Source organism: Aphelocoma coerulescens, chromosome 14 (assembly GCF_041296385.1).
Source record: "Aphelocoma coerulescens isolate FSJ_1873_10779 chromosome 14, UR_Acoe_1.0, whole genome shotgun sequence".
Taxonomy (NCBI): Eukaryota; Metazoa; Chordata; class Aves; order Passeriformes; family Corvidae; genus Aphelocoma; species Aphelocoma coerulescens.
This window is the reverse complement of record NC_091028.1, coordinates 3197331-3209892: the sequence shown is the minus strand read 5'-3', so window position 1 is coordinate 3209892 and position 12562 is coordinate 3197331. Positions and strand designations below refer to the sequence as shown.

The window sequence follows — 12562 nt, the reverse complement described above, 5'->3', positions numbered from 1 at the left end:
ATTATTCCCCAGTCTCACTGTTCCTTTATCAGCTAAGAAGCATTCCCTGCCTGCATGGAGAAACTCAGTTTGTGGCACCTGCAGACCCTAAGTAGCTCCCAAGACAAAAGTGTCATGCTAGAGTTTGGCTAAGCAGAGTTAAACTTTTGTTGCTCGCGCTCACTGGGGTGTTTCCCCCTCTCCCTCATCCCTGGTCTGTGCCTGGGGAAGTTCTCAGCAGGGCAGCAGTCCCAGCTCCTGCAGATTTCTTCACTGCTGTGCTCACACTCAGCTGTGCCTGGTACTGGGGCTGTCTCGGGCAGTCAAAGGACAGTTCCTGTTCCCACAAGCACACTGGGACCCTGGACTGAGAAGTGCCACACAAGGATCCTTGCCAGGCTGCCTGACTTACACAGAGCACTGTCCAGACCCCATTCCTCAGGAAAAGCAAGATGCACAGAGCAATGCTGCCCCTAGGTAACACTTTTGATTAGAAATGGCTGAAAGAATCTGTGCTTTGAAGAGCCTGTGGACAAAACAAGAATCCTCTTTCTTTAGTAGCAGCTATAAATTTCATAGCAATCTGCAGTGAACCAAGGACAAGGAGAGCTTCAGATGGTACTCAGGAAACAATTCTGCCACTGCCACAGGCTGTGACTGCCTGGCAGGCTCCATGTCCTGTTACAGGTGATGAGGAAGAAGCCAGTCAAGTTCTGCTGGTGGTCAAAGGGGACAGGAGATGATGTGGAACAAGTATCCTCTCCTCCTCTCTCTCCCACTTGCCCACTCCCGTTTCATTTTGAGGCAGGATCCCACAGGTCAGCTTTTGGGGAAGAGGGAAGTTGAACAAATGTTTCAACTCCAAGTGACTTTTACTGATAAAAGAAACACTACCAAACCACAGGAAGGCCATAGCCCTGGGTCTCAGTCAGAATTAGAAAAAATCCACCCCAGAGAGGCTCCCACAAGGAGTATGGAGGTTAACCACGTGCTAAGACACTGCACTGCAGTCTCTGAGAGTCTTCTCCATCTCTCCTGCTTCCTTCAGGACCGAGTTTCCACTCCAAGCCAGGCAAAGACAACCCCGTCTGCATGCAGCTGAAACCCCAGTGCCCACATCCCCCTCCAGCTCCTGCAGAGCTCTGCCTCCAGCTGCTGGCAGCACCACGCTCCTGGCTCCAGCCAGGCTTCAAAGCTCACACAACAGCTACACAGAGAGGCACAAAGGCCACAACTCTTAAGACAGACAGAGGGTTTGTCTGCTGGCTGAAATCTATAGAATTTGGCTCTCCAGCCTGTGAACTCTGCACACTCCAGTGTTCCCTTGGGGACTGGTGTGTGCCTGGATCAAAGCTGTAAAGGCTTGTTTCTAGCAAAACCCAGCACTTGCCTCTGATTTCTTCACACAGAAGAAACCTCTGCACAAAGAATTCGTATTAATCACCATGGCCAAAAGCAGCAAGAGCACCTTTCAAAGGCCCTGAACAGACAGAGGCTATTAAATAACCAAAGGAATATCTGAGTGCCTCTGTCTCCTGTGCAAGCTTGAATGAAAACAGCCGTGCGCTGAGCTACCCGTTGCATTTCATTTTGTGACCCAACTCCTCAAACTTCCACACGCAGACAGAGCAGGGAATCATTGCAGTGTCACGTCCCCCATCAGCTCAGAAGACCATGGGAGAAGGTTTGGGATGAGTGTAGCAGGCATTACAAAACAAACAAGGAAATGGGGTTTATTTTTTTAATATATCCATTTGCACATCAGCAACACAAACAGCACAGCCCCGGAAAGGGCAAGGATTGCAGAGCTGGACTGACCTATTTTCATTCTGTTTTCTCTTTATATTGAGAAAATAGAACTTGGCAAGAGCACTGGGATACGGGAGAGAATCTTTTCTGTCCAAAAAGGAAGATCTCTTTCATAAGAATAGGCTGCAAGACTCAAACCTCTCACGTCATATTTATCATGTGTTCCTGATCTGCCTGGATTGCTCATGCCTTCAGAACTGGCTCTTTTAAGTGCTTCCAGCTAGAGGCTTGGTTTCTCTTCTTCCCCTGAGGAAACAACCGCTGCTGTCATGTTTGAACTGCGCAATCCTTCCTGCTAGTCAGCAGGACACCTACAGTTGGAAAAGTCCCAGGAGCCCTCCCAGGAAGAGGCTAATAGTGTGCACATCCAGGATTTTGCCAGACAAGGCAGGGATGCATTCAGAGAGCACTCATAAAAAGAGAATACGAGTATCTCTGCAGCCTGCTCCAAAAACTTGTGTCACAAACCAAGGGTATCTAAGGTACAAACACATGGAACCAGTTACTGCAGGAGAAGGCAGGCTACAAACAGGAGTTCTTTAACTATTCTCTATGAGCTGCTGCCAGCCCTGCAATGGAAACGCAATGCAGAGTCCTCCTCCTTTATCTGGAGGGAAATTACATTATGGGCAATCACTAGTGAGTAGCTGAGGTACAGCTCACACACCTCTATGTTCCTCCCGATTTCCAAAACTAAAGAAAAAGGACACAGCCAGAAAAATAAACAAAACTGAAGATACTGGGGCTCTTGAGCTGTTCAGAGGCAGGTCAGTGTTAATTCCTTGCCACTAAAGAGACTCAGGCATAGGTAGATCTCTGTTACCCTTGGGCTGATGCATCAGCTCATCCTCTGGGAACTGATGTGTTTAATCTTTAGAGTGAATTCTCACCACAAAGGAACCAAGCAAAAGACATTTCAAAGGTGAGAGGAGCAGTCCTCTCCAGATTTAAATTCCTCCTTCATCCAAAAGGCTTCTACAGATATCTGCACTAGCACCAGAGAGTGCAGGGTACCTTCCCCTGAGCATGGGGCTGCAGAGGTGAACACACCTTTATAATCATCAACACAATCACCTTCCACCAGACTTTGCTGGTAATCTGTGGTCCCACAAAAGTGATGACACAGCTCCCTGTGAGTTCAACAGTTCAGGACAAGAGGCAGGCAGCTGTTGGGAGCTACGTGTTCCCAGGATCTTGGCTAGGAACAGTGCAGCTGAGCATATCTCCCAGCACAATTACCTGGGAAAGTCTGCTGAACATACTTTGAGACAGGCTAGGACAGGACTGATAAAGCCACCAGCTTTTAAATGGAGCCCAAATAACTCCAGGAGGAAGCTCCCTGGCTTGCAGAAAGGTTTCCCTTTGGTCATGGAAACCAGCTAATCCCAAAGGCAGGCCCAAGATACAGCGCTGTGGCTCTCAAGTGACCAGAGGCTCCACAACAAGCAAAGCCACTGCTCAGGGAGAGCCACCTTCCCTTCCCTCCCCTCCCTCCTCTCACCCCAAACTGTATGACCATAACCTTTTCCTAGCAGGAGTTTTGCAGGAGCGCTGATACCATCGGGATCAGTGGCTGTTCCAGCAGAGAAGCAGGAATAACTTGTTTAGTGCTTCTAAGGAGCCATGCTGCAGGCTGAGAGCTGGGAGAAAATTCCTGCTTTTCACAGGGGGCCAGAAAGTTTCTCCCATTTTAGGATTTAGCATTGATTTAGGAGAGTGGAAAAAAAAAAAGGTGCTTTGTTTTAAAGAGCATCTTCATCCCAATCAAGTGCAATAGAAGAAGTTTTGAATTTATACACAGGACAGCTTTTGCACATGCTTGTTCCATGAATGCAGCTGTTAGCACCGAAAGAGATTGAGGAAAAGGAAAATCCACCAGCCCAGGCAGGGGAAAGCTGCATTCCTATTAGTGCACTGAAAATGCACTCACTCCACTCAGAGCTCCAAGAATGCAGCCCAGATTTTTTTTTTCCACTAGAATTTGAAAAGAATAAATCAAAGTAATTACAGCACTGCCCTTATAGAACTGCTTTGCAAAGCTGAAATCAGAGCTTCAAAAGGTTTTTACTAGCAGCCAGCAAATCCAGAGAAGCAGAGATGCCTACTTGGGCAGCTGCACTGGCCCCAAGACGTGCTTCAGGAGCCACTTCCACATGGAAAAATAGCCTGGGTTGAATTAAAGCAGCTTATAAAGTCTATATTTGTATCTGACTTCCCCCCTACACATCTGCATGAAATCAGGATCGTGCCTTCCAAAAAGTTCCCGGCTTCTGGTGCAACCCCTGCACCCACATTTATATAACATTCATTGTTCAAGCACCCCAGAGCAGAAACAGGCAGTTCATCATTCCTGCATTATGGAGAAATGAAAGTAAGATTTATTAAAGGCCAGAAGTGGAAGAACGAGCTGAATGTGGGTGCTCTGACCTTTCAGAAGGTTTAGTGCACCAGGGACTGCTGCCACCCCAGCAGGACAGTACAGAATCATTGGCTAATTTTTCATTAGTGGGGAAATCACTGCCGATCCTGGTTTCATGCAGAGGAAGGTTCATGAACACAGGCTTCAGCTCTGCCATCTAACAGAGATCCTTCTCTCACTGAACCATGGACAGGGTGGATTAAAAAAATTCACATTAAAAAAAAATTCTCTGAAGCTCTGTTCATGTTCAGAAACTCACCTAGGAATTGTTCAAATTTAATTTAAAAGCAATTGGGTAGCTCATGTTTGCTGCTCAAGTTTTAAAGGACAAACAACAGCACTGGTGACAGTCACTGGCTCAGTGCATGGCACTAAATTTCATTTTAAAGTGTTCTTAATTGAACCAAAAACTGTGTTTTCTTCCTCCAACCAACCAAGAGGAGAGCTACTAGTTACAGAGGACTGAAAACACACTCTGTCCAGAAACAGTTGGTTATATTTGGTAACTAAAACAATTCTATTAAGCAATTATTCTTCAAGGCACAACTTGACAAGAGAGTCTCTTAAGAGTCCAACATGAGCAGTTTAACCAACAAAAACAAACACTGCTCATCTTGGGTCACTCAGGTACAATTCCAGCCCAACACAGCATGGTTCAAGCATGGCGGGCTAAAAAAAAAAATTCCAAGTTTTTCTTTTTAGAATAACTTTAGGTTATTGCCATTTTGGCATAAAATGCCAAAGTGGGAGTCTGAAAAATAGATTTTAAACTATATGGATATTCTTTACAGACTGTAGCATAAAAAATACAGCACAAGGTTTGATATGAAGCTCACCATGCTGTAAATGCAGATGTTTCCTTGCTACTGACCAGTGACAATGAAATTCTCCTTAAGGGCAAGCCAACAGGGGAAATCAAGATTAAAATCAATGATTTAAACTGAGCCTTGCTGATTTAACCCATGGCTTAAGTCTAGCAACGTAAATACATCCACCCTGGCCATAGAGGCCCTCAGTTCTCCCCATTAGCCCATGGATGGTTTCCTTCTTAGGTCAAAAACCAAGGAACACTGCAGGGCAGCACAAGGGACACTGGCCACCTCTCCATGTTGTACCTGTGTTAGGGAAAGAGGACTTCAATCTCCAAGGCTGCCATTCCAACACCTTCACTAGCACTAAATTCACAGGAAACCTAAGGACCTAAGAGACAGAACACGGAAACTTTATCAGGATTTCTAAGGCATCCTGCTGCATTCAGCTCTGCTCAGGAAAAGCTGGATCTAAACAGAAAGTGTTTTCAGAGTTCATTGAGAGATAATTTTCAAGCACTTTAAAAAGGAGCTCATTTATTACCTCCCCAAAATAAAGGCAGCCATAGGCTTCAACAGAAGAAGGGAAAGGGGCCTAAACAAAAATTCTGGATCAGGATATCCTTCAGTTTGAAGGAATGCATATCTGGATTGGACAATTGAGCCTCCTTCGTTTCTAAAAATACACTATTCATTGATCATTAGTGGGATGTTTATACTTTGCATAAAACAAATAAGCCCTGTTACGGTTTGTCATAGATATTTCTTCCTGCTGAAGCCTCTGCAGGTCCCTTCAACCAAGGCAAGGTTTAGCCCCAGCTCCAGAGCATCACTGCAGAAGCCATCAGCACTACATCCAGGAGCCTCTGATCAGCCAAAAGCCTCTACTAGAGGAAGCCAAGAGCTTCTGCAGCCTGAATCTTCCTTTACCCCTGGAGTCAAAGGAATTCTTTGTCCCATGGCCATTGGAAGTGCACCATATCATACCAGCAGCTCACGTGTACCCAACTCACACCAGGCAGAGCAGATTCCAGCCACCTTTGCTCTGATCATAGAGAGGAAATTATTCACAGTCGTGTGGGATATAGTGTTGACTGGAATGGCTTAAATGTGCTGATTTAGATTAAAAGGTTTTAAAATCTGGAGGGATGTACTATCAGGATATGAGAAAGTTCCCACAGATGACATTTTGGTCATTCTTTCCAGAGCTAACTAAAGACTAATGTGCACCTGTCAGGAAAAATACAGACAGGATTTCAGGAAGTAAATCTTCTCTCATCTCCCAACAGCCTGTGTTGAAGTGGGCATTTATCCCAAAATAGACTTTGGGTGGGCCTCAATTCCACAGACTCACTCTGTTAATGTCAGACTGAGCTTTACTTCGGTGGCCCAGATGCTCCTGTCACAGGGAACACACAAAGGCACTGAACTGGGTGATCTGGGAAAAAAACAGGTAGTATTTGAAGGGCAAGGTGGTTGGCTTTTTAATTTCATAGAACACCTGGCTGACAAAACATACAGCTGTGAGTTCCTCTCCTTTGTTGCTCACAGAATGTCATCCCTACACCCTGAAAACAAACCAAAAAGGGGAGAAGATATTGGCTATGTGAGGGAATTGAAAGTAATATTCAAAGTTATCAGAAAAAGAAGAAATTTCCCACTCTACCATCTGTGGCAGCACTGCCTCAGGGGTGATTAATGAGAGATGTTTGACAGCTCATCATCCCAGCTCCTGTGCCCCTCCACATGCCCACAAACCCAGGACTTACACGGCCATGCCACCAACAAACTCCTCTGTAGCCTGGCAGTAGATTGTGATGGCAACACGGGCATCTGCATCAAAGGTGAACTCTAGGCTGTACAGGACCTTCTGCTTCCCATTCTCCTCGGTAGGGCTGTCAACATCATCTTTATACCTGAAAGACAGTGCCAGAGGTTAGAACATATATTTATAAGGTATCAACAAGATCACTCTGGAAATAAAGACAAGAGTAGTCCAGCCTTGGTGTTCTGGGCAGGCAAGGCTTCTACCTTGGGCTTCTCAGATTTCCATTCTTTCCCCTGAGGAAGGTTCTTCCAAGATCTGACTGAAGTTATAAAAGTGAACTAATGATGGTGTTGAGGGATCTCATCCAGCCTTACAGTGCCTGGACACAGAATGAGCCAAGAAAGGGAGAACCTGAATGTCAAATGCTGAGGAGAAGAAACATTCTACTTCCTTTTAATTTTCCCATTAGGCTCAGTATTTGGGCTAAAGAAATCCTGCATGGGCTTGAAAAATCTAAAGTGTAATTCTTTTAACTCTGCAATGAAATGGTGTGTGACAGGCAAAAAAACCAAGGTTTCTGTAACACAAAGAACTCCTGAAGCTGAACAAAAGGTACCTCCAGTATCACACAGAAGATGATATTTAGCTCAGAAAGCATCCAGATATAAGCACTTCAAACACCTTTAAATGTACAAATGATCAACTAAACCTCTGGTACTGTAAGGGACTGGAGCTCGCATGCATTTATTGTATGAATAAAAACTAACACATCCAATTGCAAACAGACACATGAAAACCAACAGAATGAGCTTAGAAGTTATTTCAATTAATGTAAAAGTGAACCCTAACTTGGCTACAGGCTCCTGCACAGCTGGATCCCACTGTGTGATCACCACTGCCAGGCTTACTCCTTCTCCCAAATCCAGTGAAGAAGAGGTATGAAGCCAGCTCTAGGGCAGTGAGCTACGGCCATGGGGACTTAAGGCATGCCATGAGTGGCCACAGAAACCAGCAGGTGTTGGAGCAAGCAGCCAACACAACACACCAAAAGAAAGTTACAGAATGACAAAATATCCTGAGTGAGAAGGCACCCCCAAGGATCATCTAGCCCAACTCCTGGCCCTGCACAGACACCCCAACAACCCCACCCTGTGCCTGAGCATTGTCCAAACGCTCCTGGAGCTCTGGCAACCTCGGGGCCGTGCCCATTCCCAAACCTGTTCAGTGCCCAGCACCCTCTAAGGAAGAACCTTTCCCTGATCTCCAACCTGACCCTGCCCTGGCCCAGCTCCAGCTGTTCCCTGGGTGCTGTCCCTGGCACAGGGAGCAGAGATCAGAGCTGCCCCTTGGGAGGAGCTGCAGCCCCCACTGAGCTCTGCCCTCAGTCTCCTCTTCTCCTGAGCTGACCAAGCTCTCCCTGCCTTGAAGAGCAAAGTGACAGGCAAATGGATGTGATTCACTGCCAGGGCAGCAGCAGATTCTCCACAAATTCAAATCCCATGACCACAGGTGTGACTGTGAGCTCAGGCACTGTGTTGGAATGATGAGGGCAGCAAGGCTGCCTTTGAGAGGTGTAACAGCACTGACTTGTCACCCAGCTCCAGCCTCACTTATTTATCAGTAATACCTTAATTGCCATGATGGCTGGGTAAAAGCCAAGCAGCTGAACTATTCAGCAAAAGCTTGGCATCATCTCTGTCTTCACAGTATCAGCCTCTCCTCTCACTAAACAGCCTTAATGAATATGCTGTACTGTCAAAAATACTCAGAAATGGGTCAGACATACCTCCATTATTCAATCTAAAAATTGTCAAGGGAATCCTTATTTACCAAGCTCACTGACATATAACAACTTCTGCCTAATTAAGAGAGTTCCAGCATGAATTTTATTTAACATCACACTGAACAAGAATGAAATGCTCAGTTTCAGTAATTTAATACAGAAGGTGCAAAATAAAATTTAAGAGCAGTATAATCAAATACCCAACAGGTGTACTAATGTAACCTTAGTGAGCCACTACAGCACACACCCACATCCCTGTCCGAAGGGCTTGGAGAGGCTTTTGTCAGAGGTTCACCTAGGTCAGAGCAGCAAATCAAGCTAAAAACACCCAACATACCAGTCTAAAAAAAAGCCAAATCCCAAGAACTGGAGTCTTAACATCTGCAGAAACCTGGACACAATATACAGTACAGAGCAAGATGGTATTTTCACACAAGCTGTTGCATTTAATGAGTAAAATCATAACACTTGAAGGCTGCAAAGAAGAAACACTGGGGAGAAGGGTAGGTTTGCCTAAAAAACACGGGGACCATCAACATTTTGTGCTGGACTGACCCAAGAACACAGATGGCAACAATCCATTCACAAGTGGTGTGTGTGTCCAAGAGAGCAGCAGCACTAGTCACCTCTTGCTGTGCTGCACTCCGTGGATCTGAGGTTGGAAAAGAAGGATCCAGGCTATGATAGACTTGCCACTTCTTCCAGAAGCAGCAGGGTGGGAGAACCAGCACCTCTTGCAGGCGGAGGCTCCTTCAAAGACTCACCTCACGCACAGGTAGGTAGTAAATAGAGATGCCCAGCATATGTGAGAGCTACAGCACAGACTGAGATACCTGTGATAGTACCAGGTAACAACGGGGACACCTGGGCATGGGGCAGCTCACACACAAACAACATATCAGTGGCACAACCACTGCCGGCTTTTTCTTCTCAGGGAAGTCACAAAAAGCAACCCAGATCACCCTCCTGCTCCCACGTTCAACCTGCACCATGGCACTCAGAATGTGCTTCCATTCTTCTAAGGAGATAAGGGGTTAAACCTAGACTAGACTAGATCTGTTGCCCTGGGAAACCACTGAGGGGCCACTGCAGTGCCTGGAGGGAAGGTTTCTGAAGGATGCATCTACTGGGAAGTAGGAGAGTCTGAACCTTTTCTGCCTGGAACAGCACCACTGGAGCAGAGGGCAAGGTACAAGTGCCAAAACGGTGGCAGTCACAGCAAGGCTGTGCCCTCCTGCTGTAACATCCCTGCTGCTGGAGGCACAGAAAATCATCCACACCCTTCCAGTACCTGAAGGGTACAAAAAGATGGAGAGAGATTATTTACAAGAGCCTGAAGTGACAAGACAACGGGGAATGGCTTCATGCTGCCAGAGGGCAGGATTAGATTACAAATTAGGAAGAAATTTTTCCTGTGAGGGTGGGGAGGCCCTGGCACAGGGTGCCCAGAGAAGCTGTGGCTGACCCATCCCTGGAAGTGCCCAAGGCCAGGTTGGACAGGGCTTGGAGCACCCTGGGATAGGGGAAGGTGTCCCTGCCCATGGCACAAGGGTGGAAGGAGATGAGCTTTGAGGTCCCTTCCAACCCAAACCAGTCTGGGATTCTGTGATCTGCCAGAGCAAAGAGTTCAGGTGAGAAAAGACTGCACGGATGGTAGCTGGCCCAAGGTACAAGCAAAGACTACTTTGGTGCACACTTTGAGAGGCAGAGACATCTCATGTCCCACCTTAAGGCGCAGGAATGGTGGCATGTAACATCAGGGAAGTAGCAAGACAAAAATCACAAATTTTACATTCCTCTTTCTTTGCAGGAGACGTGGCAAGACAAGGAGGTGGTTCAGGAGTGGTTCAGGTGCTTCAAGAGCTCTTCTGTCTCCAGGTGCACTTGGATTTTACAGTGCCCATTTAGCCAAGCCCTACAGACAGTGTCCATGTGCAATGGCCACAGATGCATGCACAAATCTGGGAACCAGTGACTTTGCTGGGTGTGCCTTTGGGTCATGCACAGAGGTGCAGCACAGAGCCTTCACAATCACAGGTACAGAGGAAAGAGACTGACCACCTTTGAGAACAAATAGCTGATCCAACATTTTGATGCAAAAGGAAAAGCAGGATGACCAAGGGAGCTGAGGCCACCTGGTCTGACATCACTCCTGGATAAAACAATGGAAAGGCTGGAGCTTTTATTTTGTCTGTTAAAGAATTAAAAGATAAACATATAATTAACAGCAGCCATGACAGTTTTACAGAACTACATTGAGCTGAACCCAATTTCATCCTTTGAGGAGATTCAAAAGTCTGACCAACATAGTTAGACATGCAGGATAAATGTTAAATATCCCTTGACTGAGTGCTGTGAGATCTGCATTTACCCAGCATTTGAGCAGGCACTAAATGAGAGTAGAACTAGTGACACTTCTCTCAGCACAGACTTTCACAAGGGAGAGCATCACCAAACAGAGGGGTTCTCCTATTTGGGGTTTCTGCAAAGATCTGTCCGATTTAACACCACCCAGGGCTGCAGAGCAGGCAGTCCCAGGCCCTCACCACCTCCGCCACAGGATGATGAACAGCTCCACGGACCAAGGTTATCCCCACGTGCTGGAGAGGGAAGAGATGGATTTCCTTTCTCTCATTCCCTGCAACACACCTGTCCTCCCCCAGCCCCCACTCAGGCCCTTATCCAAAACACTCAGTGGTATCACAACTCTCCATGATACTCCTGATGCTTCCGACACATTCCCAAACCACTACAGTTGCTGATTCCCTCAATCCTTTTGTTCCATGATGCTATCCCATGAAGCCCAGATGCTGAAGCAGAGAAGTTGTCCCAGGGTGCAAGAACACACATTGTCTTCTGAGTTGATCTTCCTCCTGCAGCTTTCAGGATAAGAGGGAACAGCCAGTACCAGCACACCAGGTACTGCAGCACCCAAATAAAGCTTCCAATCCAAGGCCAAATGTGGGACATGAGACAGATAGAAGGAAGTCTTTCCCTGTTAGTGGTTAACAGCAAAATTTCTGCTACCCTCCTCTGAGGTTCACAGTCTCCTCCTGCCAGAAATCAAACACTCACACGTGACACTGAAGACTCAGAACTTCAACACCAATATCCACAGGTTTATTATTTATCCTGTAAAAATTCAGGATCTGGCAAAACTCAGAATTTTGTCTGGTCAGAGCTGGGCAGGAAGGCCGGAGTGGACATTTCCTCATATTCCTCCATGGCACCTCTCCTGTGAGGACAAGCTGAGAGAGTTGGTGTTGTTCAACCAGGAGAAGAGAAGGCTCCAGGGAGAACTTAGAGCCCTTCCAGTGCCTAAAGGGGCTCCAGGAGAGCTGGAGAGGGACTTTGGACAGGGGCCTGGAGTAACAGTACAAGGGGGAATGGCTTCCCACTGCCAGACGGCAGGGTTAGATTAGACATTAGGAAGAAATTGTTCCCTGTGAGGGTGGGGAGGCCCTGGCACAGGTTGCCCAGAGCAGCTGTGGCTCCCCCTCCCTGGAAGGGTCCAAGGCCAACTTGGACAGGGCTTGGAGCAACCTGGGATAGTGGAAGGTGTCCCTGCCTATGGTGGGGGTGGGGAATGAGATGGTCTTTAAGGTCCCTTCCAACCCAAACCATTCTGTGATTCTCTGAAAAACAAAAAGCTTGTGGGGACATTACCATCAAAACATACACTTAGAACTTTACACCTGGACACTTGGCCCCGTATCACTATAGCTGGTGGAGGAGGTGGTAAATTAACTAGTTCTGGAAAGAATGTGCAAACCTCAACCACTGGTTGTGAATAAGCCAGGCTGGAGAGGGCACAAAGTGTCCTTTACGTGCACAGAGGGAGGAAGGCAAAGCCTCTAGGCCAGAAGAGTAGAAAAGCACAAGACAGAATGTACCCTTGGGGACTGCCAATTAAAAACTCATTTTGGGTCTACATCAGTGCAAAATTAGAGTCATGTTGGCAGCACTGTCATCAGCGCTGACACAGCAGCACTGAG

General features: G+C 46.8%; 1 protein-coding gene across 12 annotated transcripts in view; it reads right to left on the bottom strand.

The window, feature by feature from the left end:
- Positions 1-12562, bottom strand: part of MGRN1 (mahogunin ring finger 1) — a 55114-nt gene that overhangs the window by 26287 nt on the left and 16265 nt on the right. For all 12 annotated transcript variants that reach the window (XM_069029458.1, XM_069029459.1, XM_069029457.1 and 9 more), the window contains one exon: positions 6786-6932. In XM_069029458.1, coding sequence (XP_068885559.1) covers positions 6786-6932 — 147 coding nt within the window. The remainder of the gene's footprint in view (positions 1-6785; positions 6933-12562) is intronic.